The 17704-nt window shown below is 57.1% G+C and overlaps 4 protein-coding genes across 4 annotated transcripts; all 4 read left to right on the top strand.

Moving 5' to 3' along the window:
• Positions 1–109: 109 nt before the first annotated feature.
• LBRM_10_0760 (conserved hypothetical protein) lies at positions 110–2380 on the top strand (the record flags this gene model as incomplete). Its single annotated transcript, XM_001562794.1, has 1 exon — positions 110–2380. The coding sequence occupies one exon, from the start codon at positions 110–112 to the stop codon at positions 2378–2380; it is 2271 nt and encodes a 756-aa protein (XP_001562844.1).
• Positions 2381–4013: 1633 nt separating this feature from the next.
• LBRM_10_0750 (putative endonuclease G) lies at positions 4014–5528 on the top strand (the record flags this gene model as incomplete). The annotated part of the gene is made up of 1 exon (XM_001562793.1): positions 4014–5528. The coding sequence occupies one exon, from the start codon at positions 4014–4016 to the stop codon at positions 5526–5528; it is 1515 nt and encodes a 504-aa protein (XP_001562843.1).
• Positions 5529–13375: 7847 nt separating this feature from the next.
• Positions 13376–15163, top strand: LBRM_10_0740 (conserved hypothetical protein; the record flags this gene model as incomplete). Its single annotated transcript, XM_001562792.1, has 1 exon — positions 13376–15163. The coding sequence occupies one exon, from the start codon at positions 13376–13378 to the stop codon at positions 15161–15163; it is 1788 nt and encodes a 595-aa protein (XP_001562842.1).
• Positions 15164–15458: 295 nt separating this feature from the next.
• LBRM_10_0730 (conserved hypothetical protein) lies at positions 15459–16262 on the top strand (the record flags this gene model as incomplete). The annotated part of the gene is made up of 1 exon (XM_003722913.1): positions 15459–16262. One exon carries the CDS (start codon positions 15459–15461, stop codon positions 16260–16262), a length of 804 nt encoding a protein of 267 aa, XP_003722961.1.
• Between the last annotated feature and the right edge of the window lie 1442 nt (positions 16263–17704).

Genomic DNA, 17704 nt, shown 5'->3' with positions numbered 1-17704 from the left:
CACCCCCCCCCTCTCTCTCTCTCTCTCTCTCTCTCTCTCGCTCGCTCGCTCTTAAAGCAGACCCAAAGGGAGGTTACACACAGAGAGAAAGACAAACAACAAGTCAAGAATGGGGCGCTGTGTCTATCGAGTGTCCTCCGCGGCAGCGACGCTGCTGACTGTACTCATCGCCGCCGTCACCGTTGCTGCCACCACGGCGCGCGCGTACGATCATGCGGGCGTCACGGTGGCCGGTGCGCTGCTGGTAGGCCAGAACGAGGAGGGCAAGTTAGGCACGAACCGCATTCTGAACCCCTTCGCGCTCTGCGCCAACTTCGACACCACCGACGTGACGGACACAACGCTCCTCATCGGCGGCGCCTCTTATTTTTTCACTTTCGATCGTCACAGCACTTACCTGAGCTTCTGGTATGGCCAGGGTTCGATGAACTTGAACAGCGGACCGATTGACCAGGTTCGGCTGACCGGCGTGTTCGGCTGCACGACGGTGCGGACCACTTCCAGCAGCGGGTCTCCCATCTCTACCGTCTACTACGTGCAGAACGACGGCTTTCTCTACTGGGTGATGAATAGCGTCGTGTACGTGACGCTGGTGAAAAATGGCATCAGCCTCTTCGATGTGACCGTATACAAGGGCAACCTCTACCTTCTCAGCGCCCAGAACCGCATCTACAAATGCCTCATAGGCCCCGGCGGCGCCGTGACGGGGTCAGCCTGCACGCAGGTTATGCTCGCTGGCAGTACCGCCTACGCCAACTTGTCAGAGACGTCGACATCGGAGTTCAAGGGTTTCGCGGTGTCGTCCGCTGGCATCTTCATCGCGCCGAGCTCGAGCCTGTACTGGTTTAACCTCGCTGGTGGCTACATTGCCAGCACGACCACAGCCGTCGTGTTTGTCGACGTCAAGTTCACCAGCAACAGGGACACCGCAAACCCCGGTATCCCGACTTTGATGGCAGCCTCGACGAGCGCAGTCTACAGGGTCTCCACCGCTGGGACATCGATCACGTACACCCTCATCGCTGGTAAGGAGACTGCCACGTGCAACCTAGCCCTGGACAACGTCGACTCTCTCACAGACCCGAGTTTCTGCGGCATCGCGCGCATCTACCCCTTAAGTTTGGACGTGGTGTACATGACAACCGCCGGTGCAAGTGTTGTGCGGGCCATCGTAGTGAGCAACACCACCATTAGAGACACCATCACCCGCACCCCGTTCCCGCTGTACTTCCTAGACAGGGCTTCGACCATTCCAGTGCTGCTGGATGGCATGAATTACGAGATCGTGGGCCACTCGAACGTCCCTTTCCCGTACGTGGCGATCGACCAGTCTACGCCGGAAGTGAACGACACCACGTGGGACACGAGCTTTGGTGTGGATATATCGAACCGCTTCTTTTCCATGGCGTCAAGCGCAGCGGTCACCAGCACACCCTTCATGGGGTCGCTGCACGGGTTGGAGACGTACTACAACCGCACGAACCAAATCATCTTTGGCGATCCAAATGTGCTGCCCATGTGCAACCTCACCAAGATGCTGATGATCGAGCGCGCTGTGGCCACTGCGGCCCGCGCCGCCCTGAAGTACCCGTACATCTACACGTCAAACGCACAGAACTTCACGGTAAACGCGCAGCCGAACTTGACGCTGGTGAAGCTGCTGATGCCGTACGCCTTCGGGGAGATCCTGAATGAGCTCGGCTTCTTCGAGAACACGACGACCGCGGCGGCGCTCGCGGCCGTTCAGTTCAACACGACGATGCTCGCGGCAGTGCGCAGCGCCTACATGATGGACCGCGTGTATGATTGCATTTTTTCCGGGAACGCGTATCCCTTCCACGTCCTCACTGCAGCGCAGCAACAGGAGGTGCGGTGGATCATCTACAGTGCAATTCAGAACCAGCTGGCGAGGTGCAATCAGAGCATCCCCTACCTTGGCCCTGACAGCAACTCGAGTAACTCGTACAACAACATGGCCCCCGGCTGCGTTCCGCGCATCGGTATCAACAACCTCACCGAGATGCTGTTGCCGGGGCTGCCTTACAGCAACTTTAACATCACCGTCTTCATCCCTGAAAGCCTGTATTACAACTTTGGCATCTCGCGCTGCCTCGATGGCACCGACTGGACAGACGTCATGGGTTATCTGATAAATGCGACGACAAGGAACAACCGCAAGTGCAATACGGGGTGCATCGTCGGCATCGCCGTGGCGTCTGCCCTGGTGGCGTCCTTTCTGGTGGTGGCGATAGTCATCATGACCTCGAAGCGGCGGCGCCTCGCCACCGTCGTGGCGCCGGCTGCGACCAGCGAGCCGAAGTTCATCAGCACCCTAGACATGACCAGCGAGGAAGGCAGCCGTAACCCCTTGACCAGGTAAGCGCGAACAAGCCAAAAGGGAGGACGCCTCCCCCCCCCCCCCTCGGGGAGGGCACCGTAGAAGAAGGACGCGCCAGAGAGGAGGGGCTGCACGTGCCCACACACACACACACACACACCAGCACCCCACACACACACACCTCTCCTCCTTCAAAGACGTACATTGTTGATTTCATGTTTTCACTGCCTTCTTTGTTTGTTGTCTTTTGTCCTCCCGCCATTGCCACCTTTGAGTTCTTGTTGGTTTCGGAGTTTATATGTGTGTGTGTGTATGTGTGGGGGGTGAGGGGAGGGGGGGTCTCTACGTCGTGCGCGGCTGTGATGAAGCGCGCACGTTTGTCCGTGTTAGACGGCGGCTCCGCCTCCCTCTCTCCACGTGGACTGAGTGACCTGCGCACTGAGACGCATATGGAGCGAGAGAGACAAAAGAGAGTTGCCCACACCCAGTGGACATGCCACCACCACCACCACCCACCACCCCTCTTATTGAGCATCAATCTGCCGCCATGGTCCCCCTTCTGGCTCGTGTTTGGCGCGACTCCGTGTCTGTCGGCCACGTTGCGTTTGTGTGTGGCGTTGTTCGACCACCCTCGCCATCTCTCTTTGCCTGCGTGGTTCTTTAGATTTGTGCTTGCTTCGTCCGCCACAATGGTGTACGCACATGTATGGAATCCCTCGTTTGCCTGCGGTGTTTTGCATCGAGAAGGGAGTAGAAGGAAGCAGCGAAAGGGTCGATGAAAAGGCCAAAGCAAAGCACAGAGAAAACCAGAAGCCCTCTCCATGCCCCCTCTTCGCTTGTTCCTTGCACGTCTCTCTCTCTCTCTCTCGGTGTGTGTGTATGTGTGCCTGTGTATCTCGTAAAGCGTGCGATGCGTTGTCTTTTCTCTCGCTATGTTGTGTTGGTGGTTATTGACGTTGCCCCGCCGCTCTTCTTTGTCCCTGTCGCTTTCGCCTCTCTCCCTTCATTGGGCCTCTTACGTGATCTGAATTCTTCTCACCATCACCGGTCATCAGCAACAACACCCTTTCCGCTCTGCGTAGGTGTCGGCGTATGCTGATTGTGTGTTTGTCCACTGAATGCTGGAAGAAGCAACGAAGAAAAGAATCGGCTGAGGAGAAGCGTGGAGGTGCAACACTGTATGAACGAGGTAAGGAGGGAGGAAGAGCGGCACCGCAGCTCTCCTGGCTTGCATTACCGCGTTGGGTCTGTGTGTGTGTGTGTGTGTGTGTGTGTCACGCCCCCCTGCCAGAAACCCTATGGCATCCCCTGATTCTTCAAAATGGATGTGCGTCTCTGTCGATGGCTGTGACACTGAATCACCGATGCAGCAGGCGTCGCCGTAGACATAACTGGTGGAAAGAAGCCGCAACAGGATACACACAGTCATGGGTGTACGCATGCCACTGTCTCCTCCTCTTGTCCTCTTTGTTCTCCCCGCCGCCGCACCTCAACACGTGCGTGTGTGTCCTCCCCCCCCCCCTCCTGTACGCCACAACGGCGTGCGGCGGCGACCTCACCCCCCTCCATACACTCCCAACAACACCCCTGTTCTCGGAGCAGTCGTTGTTGTCGCGGAATCGCTCACAGTGTGACTTCCCCATCCACCACACACAAAAAGGCCAATCGGTAGCACATGAGTATCAACGCGGCGATCGGCCGGCTGTTCGGCGCCGCTTCTGTGGCTCTCTTTAGCGTTGCTGCCTACTGGACCTACAGCGCGCAGGCAAGCAAACGTTCACAGCTTGTGGTGCAGCCCGGCTGCTCTCTCGTCACAACTGCCACCGCTACGCCGTCGACCGTAAGCACAGGCAACGGCAGCAGTCAGGGTTCGGTGAGCAGTGATGTCGCGCTGTGGTTTCCCGTTGTGCTGCCGCCTCACACATCACCCGCCCAGGCCTCCACGCTCACCGCCAACTTTCTGCAGCAGTGCAACGAAGCAGCGGCGCATGGGCTGCCGTCCACTGCCGAAGTGCGCTGCTACGGCGGCTACCTCGCCAGCCTCAACTACGAGCGCCGCATCCCAAATTGGGTAATGGAGGTAGTTGACTACCGCAAGCTGCGCTCCGAGCGCCGACCCTCCTCACCGGCAGTTGCCGCCACCAGCGGAGACGACGCCGCGCCGGGGGAAGAGGTGGGGTGTGACGGCAGCCGCGGTGGTGACGAAGTCTCGCGCAACCGCAGCAACTTCTACGCTGACGACACCGTCCCCGCGGCCTTCCGCGTCGGACCCGACAGCTACACGTCACGCGGCATGAGTCGCGGCCACCTCGCCGCCGCGCAGTTGCACAAGGCATCGCAGGCGGAAATGGACGCGACCTTCAATATGAACGCGAACATCGTGCCGCAAGACATGACACTGAACGCAGTGGATTGGCTGCGGCTGGAGGGTCTGACGCGCAAGCTGAGCAAGGAGGTGAGCGTCGGGCAGCAGCAGCCTGGACGTGGTCAGCGACGCGGCGACAGTCCACCAGCAGCGAATACCGGCGAAGCGGAAGGCGTGGGTAGCGCTGGCAAGCTGTACGTCGTGAGCGGTCCTGCGTTCGTTCCCCGATTCATGCGTGTGGAGCACCGTCCGGACGGCACCGAAATCCACGCGCCGCTGTCCTCAGCGGACGTGAGCGCGGCGCTGAGGAAGACGGCAGCGCCAGTGAAGCTGATGATGACGTACGAGCTCACCGGCAACCCCGCGCGTGGCACTCCCGTCGCCGTGCCGAGCCATCTGTTCAAGGTGTTTCTGGCCGAGGAGGACGGCGGCCGGTCACACTCAGCGGCAGCGTTCATGATGCCAAACGGACCGATCGTAGAGCAGTTGCCCCTCACCGCGTACCAGGTGCCGATTGAGCAACTGCAGCGCATCACGGGGCTCCAGTTTTTTCCAGGGATGGACGCGACTCGCTTACCTGACCTCTGCAAGACGCACCAGTGCGACGCACGGCCGCCCGCGCTCTTCCAGCGGTACCGGCAGGTGGCCCAGCTGCGGGCGGCCAAAAGCGTGCCTCGGCTTCGGCAGACCTACGCGACCCTGCAGGCCTCCGCCGCGGGCGGGAAGCTTGACGAGACCGTCGTGCGTGAGTACGAGAGGCGCGCAGAGGAACTTTTGGCGGGGGCTGCTGGTTCGGGGGGCCGGGAGGAGTGGCGGCGGGATTAGGGCGCCTTCCCCAGGGGCCCACCGCCCCCCCCCCCCCGGGGAAGCGGACACCGCCAAACAACAGAGACCGAAAACAAGCCACCCGACCGAGCAAACCCCAACCCACACACAAAGGGAAAAGCCACGGCATGGCGAACCCAAACAACGCAAGAGGGGCCCCAAACGGACAGCACAGAAACCCGCGCGCCCGCCTGGAAGCGAGAAAAAACACCCCACCCCGAAACCAACCACAGACAAGAAAGCGCAGCAGAAAACCCGCCCCCACCAGCGTGCCGAAGAAGGCGCCGCCCCGGGGTGGGTTTGGAGAAGATTCGAAAGGGACGGGGCCCGAGCTAGCCCCATTCGGGAGGACGACACAAAGGCACGTTCCACCGCAGCAGCGCATACGGCAAAGAGCGCGCGGCCACAGCCACCACCCGCGCAGCCCCACCCCAGAACGGGCGCCACGCGAGGCACCCCAGGTTTTTACGCGCCCCTGCAGCCCGGCGGCGGTTTTGCCAAGACCCACCAGGCCACCCCGAGGATCCCAAACGCACACCAAAGGGGGACACGGCAAGCACACTGGGGAAGAGTTTGCATGCTGAAGAACACGCAGGCAAGCAATGAAAAGCCACGAAACGCGCGCGACAAACCACAAAGCGACAAGGCAGCAGGCCACGAACGCAACGCACACGGCAACGACAAAAGCGAGGCCAAAGAGGGCATACAAGACATAGAGCAAATCTGGCGGACGCCGCCGCAGTCTTGAGAAAAACATGGAGAAGCAATCAAAAGAGCGCGAGTGCAGAGCGACAAGGAAACACATTGGCCAACGCAAGGAAAGCGCGCAGAACGCAAAGCCTCGAAAGTGGCGCCCGCCGCCTGGGGCGGGGAAAAAAAAAGCCGCTCCCCAGGGGCCCGCCGAGAGAGAAAAGCACACAACCACCCCCCCCCCTCCTCCACAGAAAGCGCAAAAGGCGAAAAGCGACAAAACACGGAGACCTGGAGGTGCAGGCCGCGCGCAAAAAAAAAACAAGGCGGCCAGAGAACACGGCAGAAGCAGATGCGCCAGTAACACGGAAAGGGTTTGCACACATCCGCCCCTAAGTAAAAAGCCACTGCGGAAAAACGAAAGTGCGTTTTCAGTGGCTAAATGAGGATCATTCAAAACAACATAATCCACGTTGCAGAAAACGCGCACCCCTGAGACAAAAAAAACTAAAGACACCATAAACAACACGGTCGGGGAAAAACCGGGATCCCCGCGGGGAGGGGGCCGGCCCGAAACATGCCGGGGGCAGGGGGGCGCCGCGCCGCCCGGCCCCCCTCGCAGAACCCCGGGGCGCGGGCGCTTCCCCAGAACAGGCGCGCGCAAACCCCGCCCCCGGGGAAGGCTCGCCACCACACGCGGGCGCAGCGCGGCCCCCCAACACCCTGGCAGCCGCCTATGGCAATTTCACGGAAGGGGCATGTTCCCGAAACCCCGCGGGGATTTCCCGGCACCGCATTCCCAGCTGACGGCGTACCGCGCAAAGCCGCAGCCTTTCCCAGCCCAGAAAAGCCGGCAGAAGCGAAGGTGTTCATTGCAGAAAACTCTCGACAATTCCACTTCCCCCGATCAAACCAGGGCCCCCTTTCCAACAGATCCAGCGGGGACGGGTCGGAAGAACGATCGCCAGACAAGCGGAAGCGACGCGAACCCCCCCCCCCTTAGTTGCGCCTTCCGTTCGTTAACCAGCACTCTTCGGGAAGGAGCGAAGGCCAATGATGCAGGCAGGGTTGATTTTGGGTGAAGCATAGAGACCTTCAACTATCCCTTTCACCGCGGCTGTGTTGGCCACCTCGTTGAAAGGAACCCCTGCGTGTGCATACAAAACCGGGGGCGAATTCCCCATCCGCTTTTCACCAAGAATAGTAGGCAGGACAAGATTCCCCCCTCAACTACAGAGGTTTGGTGCAACCGACCTCCTAGAGCAGCCAGAAGGAATCGGTTATCGGCCACGTGAAGAAGCAACCGCCCTTCTCTCGGCACAATCTCCGCAATGTGAAGGATCTTCTGAAGACCTCTGCGCATAGCAATGCTCTCCACCTAGCGGCTGCCGGCCAGGGGGCCACAGTCCTCGGCGATGGCTCGTCGGGAAGTCGCGCCAAAAGGGTTTGATGGCAGGATGGCGGCGGCTGCCGGGTAGCGCCCAGTGATACCAGCTCTTCCGTCCAAAGCTGTGGCGTAGGGTGCTGTAGGGAAACCACGAAGGGCGTCCATAGACGCGACATGTTTTACAATAGCAAGGCCACCCTTCATCACAATGTGTGAATGGTCCAAAGGTAAATCAATGCAAACGGGCGCGCAACGCGCAGCGCCAGGGGCGTGCGGGTGGTGGTCAGGGCAGCCCCGCCCGGGGGGGGGCGGGGGCGGGGCTTAGCAAGCGGGGTCCCCGGCGATGGCCGGCGGGCCCACCCAGCCCCCGCACACCTGGATGGCCTTAGGGCATTAACCCTCTTTGCGGCACTTTGATGTGCAGGGAAAGGGGGCCGTATAGCAACAGCGCCGATCCTTATCGCAAGCATGGGGAAGACCAGTGGCAAGCCGGTGGGTACGAGCGCGCCGGCTAATCAATTTGAGTTTTTCCGCGTCCCCCACTCCCCCATCCAGCTGCAGAACCATACGAAAGCTTGGGGCCACCATGGCCAGGGAGAAATTACCTCATATCGTTCGACGAGGGTCAAAACTGGCGGTTTTCAACACGACACAACCGCACCCCCTGCAGCCCCACTTGCTTTTGCGCATGTGTCGAATTGGCGTTTTGTTTGGCTCGAGTGTCAAGTTGGAGGCCAAGAAGCTTGGAATTCATGCCGCCACCGAACAGTGAAACAGGGACCCGTGCCCTCCGAGACAAAGTGGGTCGATCACCTTCTCTTCGTCCGTGTGGCTCGGGGGTGTGCAAAACAGTGCTTCGCCTTTTTGCAGATTTATCCACATGCTCCTGTCTTTCGATCGCGCTTCCACTTTTCCCAGGACCGCGTTGCCGATCCTTACGTCAGAATTCCGCCCACGACATGGAATGGTGATGGTCAGGTCGTCCGCGTACATGCCGAACTGTGCGTAAGGAAATCGTGTTACCAACAACTCTGGGAGAGGGGTGGCTTGCTGGGGGGATGGCTGTGGTGCGAGAACGGTGCCTTGGGGCCACCATTCTTTAAGGCCATACTGTTTGCTTAATCGGTTTCCAAGCTTTGCTTGCGCATAGCGGTGTGCAAGAAAGTTTCGGAGCCAGTGCTTCAAAAGCGGGTGCAGGGGAAACTCTGTGGTCTCTTCACGAGAATCGGGGGATCCACACTGTTGAAGGCTTCGCTAAAATCCACCACAGTTATTAACGTCTGCATTGCTCGGTGGGTTGCCTGCTGCTCCCTGCCCGGGGGCTTGCCGATCATCACGTGGTAATGGATATTTCTATGCATCTCGACCGTGCCCGTGATCCTGGAAAGCACCATTTTCGTTGCGTAGTCACGCCCATGCGCATGTTGGCGTAGATGGGGCTGCTGCGCATGAAATAAGCACGTTAACGCCATGTGCCGCATAAGTTTGGAGACGCAAGAGGTGGGACTAATTGGCCGGTGCGACGAGGGTTGCTCTGGTGGCTTCCAAGGTTTTGGTGGCGGTGAAACGTGCGCGTTCTTCCGCTGTTGGGGAACAGGGCGGGCAATCCACATCCAGCTAATGGGAGTTAAAATGCGTGCTTTTGCCTTATGGGGAAGGTGGTGCAGCGCCTCGTTGAAGATGCCATCCTGCCTGGCGGTCTTCGGGACGAGCCAGGGCTGCCTCGAGATCTTTTCCCGAGAACAGGCGGTCTGTTCCCTCTTGCCTGTTTGTCTTCATTCAATTCGCCGTCACGCCATACCCCGGCGAGATGGAAAGAGAAGAGCGAACGCACGTGCTCGGCGCATCTTCGGCAGGGAAGGGGTAAGGGGGTGGTGGTGGGGTTGGTGGCCCTTGTGCGTCGGCATGCCGGGGGGAAAGGGGGGGTGGCGGGTGGGCTGGGGTGTTGGCGCCTCTGGGGTGGGGGAAAGCATTTCCCGGGTGTAATCATGGCTCTGAAGGGAGAAATGGTTGGCGGTGGGGATGAAAGTGTCAGGGGGCAGGGGATTGGCGGGGTGGTGAAATAGGTTTTGCGCAAGCAAGCGTTGCTTGCAACTAATGGGATATTCAGGGCGTCCGTCAGCGGTGGGAGGCGCCTGATGGACAGGAGGGAAAGTTTTCGCAACGTGCACCGTTCGCAGCACCGACAATGGAGCAGAGTAGCCGGGATCGGCCTTTGATATCCGTCGATCCCAGGTCTCCTTGAGGGCTTGCCTGATGACGTGGTTCCCTCATGCTTGCATAATTGGTGTGTGCGAAAGGTGTGGTTGTTCGGGTTGGCATACTGGCCTGGTTGTGTGTCTGCGGCTTGCCCGTCTGCGGCGTGCGCCCCGGCGGCCCATCGCACGACCCCACAAGCCCGACAGCCATGTGGACGACTGCTCTTGGCAGTGCGCAGGAAGGAGGAGCTGGACGATGCTTTGTGCTCGTCCAGGCTGACTTGGCCCAAGGGTCTCGCAGCTTTTTGCACCTCTGCACCGAAATGTCCTCGCTTTGCTCCTTTCCGGCGGCGAAATGGCCTAGGGAATGTTCTGGTTGACGGGCTAAGTGGGGTTCCACGAAACAGAGTGACGGCATAAGTAGGAAACTTGCGCTTTCTATCATCATGGCGGTTGGTACGCCAGCTGGCCACCATGACCCCTGGGGAAACGCCAAGTCCAGCGCGCTTTCTGTGCTGTCCTGAAAATATGCTGGCATGCCTTGTGCGTTCTCAAGAATGAGGCCCGCATCGCCAAACAGGGCCGCAAACTGGTCAGCGGTGTCTGGCTGCTCTGCGGGGGAGGCCGGGGTTGGGGGCGGGGTTGGGTTCCCGCGGGGCGGCGGGTGCCCGCTGTGGCAAGGGCTTTGGGGGCATGCAAAATACCCCCGGTCCAAAGAACGACGCCGCGGCAGACCATCACGGCGAGAGTCCCTTCGGCGGGCAGGTCCCCGCCCCGCGGCTTTCATGGGACCTTTCGGGGTCGCGCTTCTTCTTTCTGATGCGCAAATATTGCCGCTCCGCCGCCCCGGTTTTTGCAGGCGCTGGGGAACGCTGTGTTCCCGGGTGCCTTCCGGGTGTTGGAAAAACATTGCGAGAGCCTCGCCCCCCGAGGGGGTAAAGATCCGTTTCGGCTGCGGGCGGCGCGTGCTTTTTAACCTTTCTTAGGCTTTTCGCGTTCGCTTGTGCGATCGCAAGGGGCAAGGGGTTGGGTTTGGCGCTTCCGCGCCGAGGCAAAACGTTCTCGGCTGCAGGGCTGCGGCGGGCTGAAAAACGTCGCGCCCGGTGGGTCCCGCTAGGCCGGCGCCGGCGCCAGGCTTTCGTGAGGATGCCGGGAATGGCGTGTGGGTTTCGGGTCTTTCCGAGGTCGGTTCGCCCCGGCCGGCCCGTGGTTGGAAAAGGTGAGCGCCGCCATGGCGCTCCCCATCGGCGGAAGGCGTGCGGGGATAGGGGCGGGGTGGTTTGCAAGGGGGGCCGCGGGGGCCCGCGTCTTTCATCCAAAAGGCGCGTGCGTGCGGCTTTTTCTACGTCGGGCTGCGTCGGCTTGGGGCGGCGGGGCGCGCGCTCTGCGGGGGCCCTGGCGCGGGGTTGGCCGGCTTCCCCCCTAGGCCCACCCTCACCCCCGGGCATGGCCCCCCACCGCAACCCGCCCGGATCAGGGGACGGAACCCGCCGGGGTCTGCGCGATGTGATAGCAGAGCGTGCGCCCGAAGGAGGGGCGGGGGGGGGGGGACGAGAAGATCCTGTCAGACCCATGGCCCGATTCTGCGGCACGACGGTTCGTTCCACAGGGCAGGGATTCAGGGGTAGTAAAAGGGTGGTGGGTGAAGAGTGGTTGTATGGGTGTATGTTTGTCGAGTAGTTCCTGGTAGAAGGACATGTTTGATGGGAGAAAGCGCACGCAGATCCGTGCAGAGCACGGGCGGTGTAGGCTGTGCTGCGGGGTATTGAAAAATAGTGTCAGTATTATGAGCAGCACTTCCGCTGTAAGCTTTCTGCGTGGCCGAGTACCTTTTTACAACGGACCAAAGTGAACGGGGGAAAGGCTTTCGCGTGGGCGTGTATGTGTGCAATGATATTGCGAGGGGTGGGCTCTGGAATGTGCAGGTTTCTCACAGCGAAAGGGAACTCGACACGCCCTACTTGTTTTGTGGGCTTCAGTCTGTTTACGGTTTGGAGGTAATTCCGATATTTGGTGTTGCTTTTGACTGTACTGAGAGAACTGAGGAATGCTGTGGCGCGGATTATTTGACTTCCTGCGCTAAGTGGTGCATCATTTGAGCCAGATCGACATTTCGGCTCAAAGGGAGACATGGTAGTTAGCCAAAGCTCTCAAAGTGGAGAATAATACTTTCGAAATGTACGAGAATGTGCTGTCAGCTTTGAAGGAGGGTATTTTTTGTGTACCCAGAATAGAGGATTATGGTAGTGGTTGCTGGTTGGTGTCACTTTTGAAATGTCGCACAAATGACAACTCTCAGAAACCGATGTCGCCGGAATCCCTCTGGAGTTTTCCTGCTAGGCTATCTGAGAAACCGGAAAGGGGTCTAAAGAGGAAACGCTATCAAGCACTTTTTTGTGATACCCTCGCAGAGATTCCCTCTAAACCCAGGAAGCCATTACCTAGGTTGAAATTAGGAAGAGAGAAACTTGCACCACAGCGTGATTTTGCGTAGCCAACATATGGCGGGCCTACCAGAAGCTGTGTGTTCCGTTGCTGACTCTTTTGCGATTCTCGTTGACCCGAGCACGATATTTCTTTTTTTTTTTTTTGCTACTTTAGATGCTTTATATGGTGGCAGGTGTTTTGGGGTTTCGACTAATTCTCCTGGGGTTCTGCTCTACGACCCAGGCTGTGGGCGACATGCCTTTGCAGCCGAGTCTCAAGTCATAGCGGACTTTTCGGACTGGATTGAGGTGATGAAGCTTACAGAGTGTGAACATCGGCACAGGGCAGTGGAAGGCATAGCTGAACGACTGATGGGCTTCAACGCTATATATATACTCACAATAGCCTTGACTGGAAAAGAGGAGACTCGGCTTTTTTTTTCTATGGCTTGAAGTCAGTTCATAGATATCGAGGGCCAGGGATGAGTCCTTGTTGAGTGGTCTGAAAAAAAAAAAAAGAAATACGGAGAAAAACGAGAGAAGTGAGTACGCAGAGGCACGCAAAGAGGCAAACAAACAAAACACTCAAATGTATGTTTATTGCGAAGAGGTTTCAGATGGCAAAAGACAGCATCTAGAGGGAAAGGTGACGGGAAAATACTCCGCCGAGTCTCCTCAAGCGCATTGTTTCATGGACTATGAGTTAGTGGAGTAGTCTTTCACTCTGTACAGCAAGCATAAGGGTAGTTCTGGAGTGCCAGCAACTCCGTGTTGCAAGTACCTCCGGGGCACAAATGGGAGATTCCCAAGGTGTTCTTTGCAACTTCTTGCTCAGGTTTGAAACAAGCAGTTTTTTTCGATATATTTCTGTCGGTGATCTATTTCTAACACCTTTATGTTGCACTTTGACTGAAGGAGGTAGCGTGGAATGCAATGCAAGAGCTAATCAAAGGGGCCAATCAAACCGAAATCTACCACACCTAGCACTAGCAGGCCACTACCAGAGCGAAGAATCACCTGATTATATTGAAATAAGGCTTCGAGGGGAGCTAAATGCACCTTTGTTCCATCATGTGTTCTCCCCACATTCTTTTTCTTGTCAACTTTATTCTACGCAGTTCCCCACATTAGAGGTGCTTTCTGCTGATGTCCGGGACCGATATGCGACGGAGGGTGACGGCCCTCAGTCGCCGTCAGGTGCGCATATTTGGTGCAGTAGCCACCGGGTGTTGCGGCCTTGGGTTGTATGGTTGCTACAGCAAGTTTTTTCTTCCGGAGTATCTGCGCGAAGACCAGCGTAGGAGGATGCCAATGCCGGTGAGGAGAACAAAGCTTTACGTCGCTGGGACATCAATGGGCGATGGCTTGCTGCCGGAGGTGCGGTCTATGCCAAAAGTGGTGTTTTTCTTCTACGTTGCGTACCGAGTCGTGCTGCTTTTTGTAGGATGCGTTCCTGTTCTGTGGTACGGGTTTCTCACGTACAGCTTGGGGCTGTGCCCTGAACAAATATTTTATGAAAAGATGCTTGCCTTCCTCTCATCAATGGGACCGAGCTACATCAAATTTGGGCAGTGGATGGCAACGCGTCCTGACTTTTTCCCCAATCAAATGTGTAAGACGCTTGAAAAGCTGTATGACAGTACCGAGCCGCACAAGTGGTCGCACACCGAGAAGTCTCTCCGCAGGGTGTTCACCGACGGACCTTGCAAAGGGCACAATGCCCTTCGCTACATCTCCGAGATTGAAAAGGTTCCGATCAAAAGTGGTAGCATTGCACAAATACACCGAGCGAAGCTCCGCGAGAGCATTGACGGCATACCAGCTGGGACGGAACTCGCTCTCAAGGTCACACACCCTCACATACGCGAACAGGTGTCGGCCGACCTGGCAGCTATGCGTCTTTTTGTTTGGGTCGGAAACAGAATTATTCCCGGCCTGCGCTACTTTAATTTGGATGCGAGCATCAACGAGTTCTCTTCACTGGTTCGGTCTCAGCTCAATCTGCTAGTTGAAGCCGATAATTTGATGCAGTTCAGGTACAACTTCCGCAGCTTCAACGGTGTTATTTTCCCCACACCACTGATGTCTCTGTCTACGGAAGACGTGCTCTTCGAAACATTTGAAGAGGGTGTGCCGCTGCACAATGTTATGTACAGCGAAGAATACAGAGGTGTGGCGGAGCTGGGGTGTCACATGTTTTTCAAGATGCTCTTTGAGGACAACTTTGTGCACTCAGATTTGCATCCCGGAAACGTTTTTTTGCGCACAAATAAGACGGATGGTGTTCGGCAGTACTACCCTGACGGCAAGCGAAAGCTGCGGTTCGAGGTCGTGGTTCTCGATACTGGTCTTGTCACGACCCTTTCCAGGGACGAGCGCAACAACTTTATCTCGCTCTTTGCCGCTGTGGCTTGCGGTGATGGTGAGCTCGGTGCGGATCTAATGATTGATCGTTTGCCTCACTCCATGAGAGATGCACAGGATCCGGTAAACAGGGAGAGGTTCAAGCAACAGATGAAGCAGGTCTTTGACTTGGTTTCTCCCGAAGCGGCAGGCTTCCGGCTCAGTAAAGTCCAGATTGGCACTGTCCTGGGAAAGATAATGGAGACGGTCCGTGAGAATCACATTCCTTTGGACGGCAACTTTGCTTCACTCGTTCTCTCAGTGATTGTGGGGGAGGGTCTGGGTCGAAAGCTGCTGCCCGACTTCAACATTTTTGCTGAGGCAGCACCATATCTCATCGCCTTTCTCGAGGATGGAGAGCTTTTCTTTCTGGCGAACAAGCTTCAGGGCACGTACGGCGCTACCGCTTTGTTGCGAGACTCGGTCGATATTGTGAGACCATCGAAAGTCGGTACGTACGCTGAAATGGCGGTGAAAAAGGGCGAGCATATGGTACAAAAGTTTTTCACATCGGACAAGGCACATGGCTAGGGTTTCTCTTCGATTGTATCTTTTCTTGTAGATAATGCCATTGCCACGAACCCCGTGAGCTGTTTCATAGCGACAAGCAAAGTGTAAGATGCGTTAACCGATGACTGCGGCGTGTCGGCGATCGTTGTGGCGGGTACTAAAGGACGGTCTTCTCTGGTCTCTCCCTTTGAGAGCCCAAACACCTGGGCACGCTTTCGAAGCTTGACTGATTACATCAAGCTTTTTTATTTTTCACAATATCTCACGCTTTTTACTTCATGTGGATCTGTGGGTTCTTCACTTCTTACGGAGCAGAATGCCGTCTTTGGCAAAGCCTTCCCAGAAGGGGAGGGGGAAGAAGAAGGGTGGCAAGAAGCCCGCAAAGATTGTACCCGATCCGGATGCTGCGTATCGTCAGCAACTGGATGAGACAGTATACATTCCCAAGGTGGCGCGCAAGAAAGTTCTTGATACCTATAGGGCGGCAGCTGATAGGGCGATCATGGCGAACACTGTCGACGTATCGTCACCGCAGCGGGATGGCCACCGCGAAGGCCCGATTTCGCTTATCAAAGTGCCAGGCATCTTTCAGTCTCTGGGTCTTTGCTTGACTGATGACCAGATTGATCAAATCACGGCAATGATTGCGCAGGATCCTCAATGCCTATCTCAGGAAAATGATACGGTCTACCAGATGGAGCCGATACAGGGTCTAGGAAATTTTGCCGACCGTGAAAAGCTACACGCTCTCTTAGTGGAGTTGCTCCACACCCGCGTCCTGGCATACGACCCTCAGGTGCTCGCCTGTCCCCATCCCCGATTCACAGATCGCGTCTCTTCGGTGGTGTGCAGCGCTACGGAAGGTGACATTCGCTCCTGTTTCAACACGATTTGGGAAGCGAGTGGGAGGATGGTGATGGTGACTGCGAATGGGACATGTACTCGGTGCGTTGCTGTGGAGCAGCTAGAGGGACTTTTGACGAACGCGCAAACCGAGAGCGCCGCCACGCAAAGTCTGACCCCAAAAGAGTTCCGGGACTTGTGCTTTTTTGTCAAGGGTGTGAACGACGATGTAGTGAAGGAAGACGCTTTTTTGAACTGCTTCATTCATGTTCAATAGCCGTGCTAACCTGGTCGTCGAGGGTAGTAGTGTCCTCTCTCTTCTTACTATACTCTTGAAATCTGGCAACATGTAAAAAGCGCGCGCGGTGAGGAAGGACACTTCACTTTTCTTCTTTGATGGAGCCAACTGAATAGTGGTCCTGGATGTTTACAAGCTTTCGATGAAAATATGTTGTGACGATACTAGAACCTACCGCGATAGCATCATTGTTTGCTCTATTTTATTTTTTTTTCGACTCCAGTGCTCGTTTTCTGAGACATTCTGCGTGGGCATTGTTCTCTCTCTCTTTACATCTGCCCTTTCTCACTCTACTTGTGCTGCTATTGGTTCTGCTCCAGCCGTCATAGAAGGAGGATAACAATAAATGGACAACATCACCGAATTGCTCAAAAACATAGACCCGAGCCGTATCGACGAGGCGCTAGCTTTGCTGCAACGCCTCAAGAACAATGCGCCATCACAGGAGCCGGAGGATCATTCCGTGGTCGTAAGCAGCAACTCAGAGGTGTGCCACAGTTCTTCAGGACCAGAACCGCAGCAGCTGGCGGAAAATGGAGGACAAAGGACCAAGTTTCTTACCGAGTCATCGGTAGAGAGGGCGAACGGTACGGTGGCAGAGGAGGATGACATGCCGCTTGCCTCCCTCAGACACGTATTCTCACCTGAGAAGAAGGCTCGCGATGCCCGTAAGGCTGAGCGAGAGGCGGAGAAGGAGGCACGCCGGCGGATGAAGGAAGAAGACGCGGCCTTAATTAAGTCAGAGCTTGAGGTGCGTAAAGTCATCTACGATGATGAAAAGGAGCACCGTCGGATCTTGAAAGACACGGAGCGTGACGCACGAAAGGCGGAAAAGGAAGCTGAAAGGGAAGCACGTCGAAAGGCGCGGGAGGAGGAGCAGGAGTCCGAAAAGGAAGCGAGGCAGAAAGCACGCGAGCTAGAGAAGGCAGTTCTTAAAGTGCCGAAAGAGGCCTCGAACAGCCTCGCTCTTTTTGGTTTCCTGAGCAGCACTGTCCAGGTGGAGAGCAACAAGAACAGGGTATTCTCCCTGTTTGCCCGGGACAAACGCGTTGCTCCTGCTGCGCTGCAATTTTGGATGAGGGCCGGAAAAAAATTTTCGGGCCATACCGAAGAGGCCCCCGGTTGTGAACCTTTCCCCCTCCCCCAATGCCAGGCCGCCCCCCGCCCAAACCCCGAAAAATACCAGGGATCCCCTGATGGGAAAAAAAGTCCTCTCTGCTTCCCCCGCCCAGGCCCTTCAAGAAAGCCCCCCCCCCAAGCCAAAGTGTGTGGGCCCCCCCCCACCCCCCTGATGAGGCCTCCCATCCCCCAACAGCCCCCCGCCCCCACCCCTGGCCCCTGTGGGGCCCCCCTTCCCCCCGGCCCTTGCCACCCACACCCCTCCCTGCCCCCAGGACTGCTCCCGTTTTTCTTCCCCCCCG

Source organism: Leishmania braziliensis, chromosome 10 (genome assembly GCF_000002845.2).
Source record: "Leishmania braziliensis MHOM/BR/75/M2904 complete genome, chromosome 10".
NCBI lineage: Eukaryota > Euglenozoa > Kinetoplastea > Trypanosomatida > Trypanosomatidae > Leishmania > Leishmania braziliensis.
This window is presented reverse-complemented; position numbering and strand designations above follow the sequence as displayed.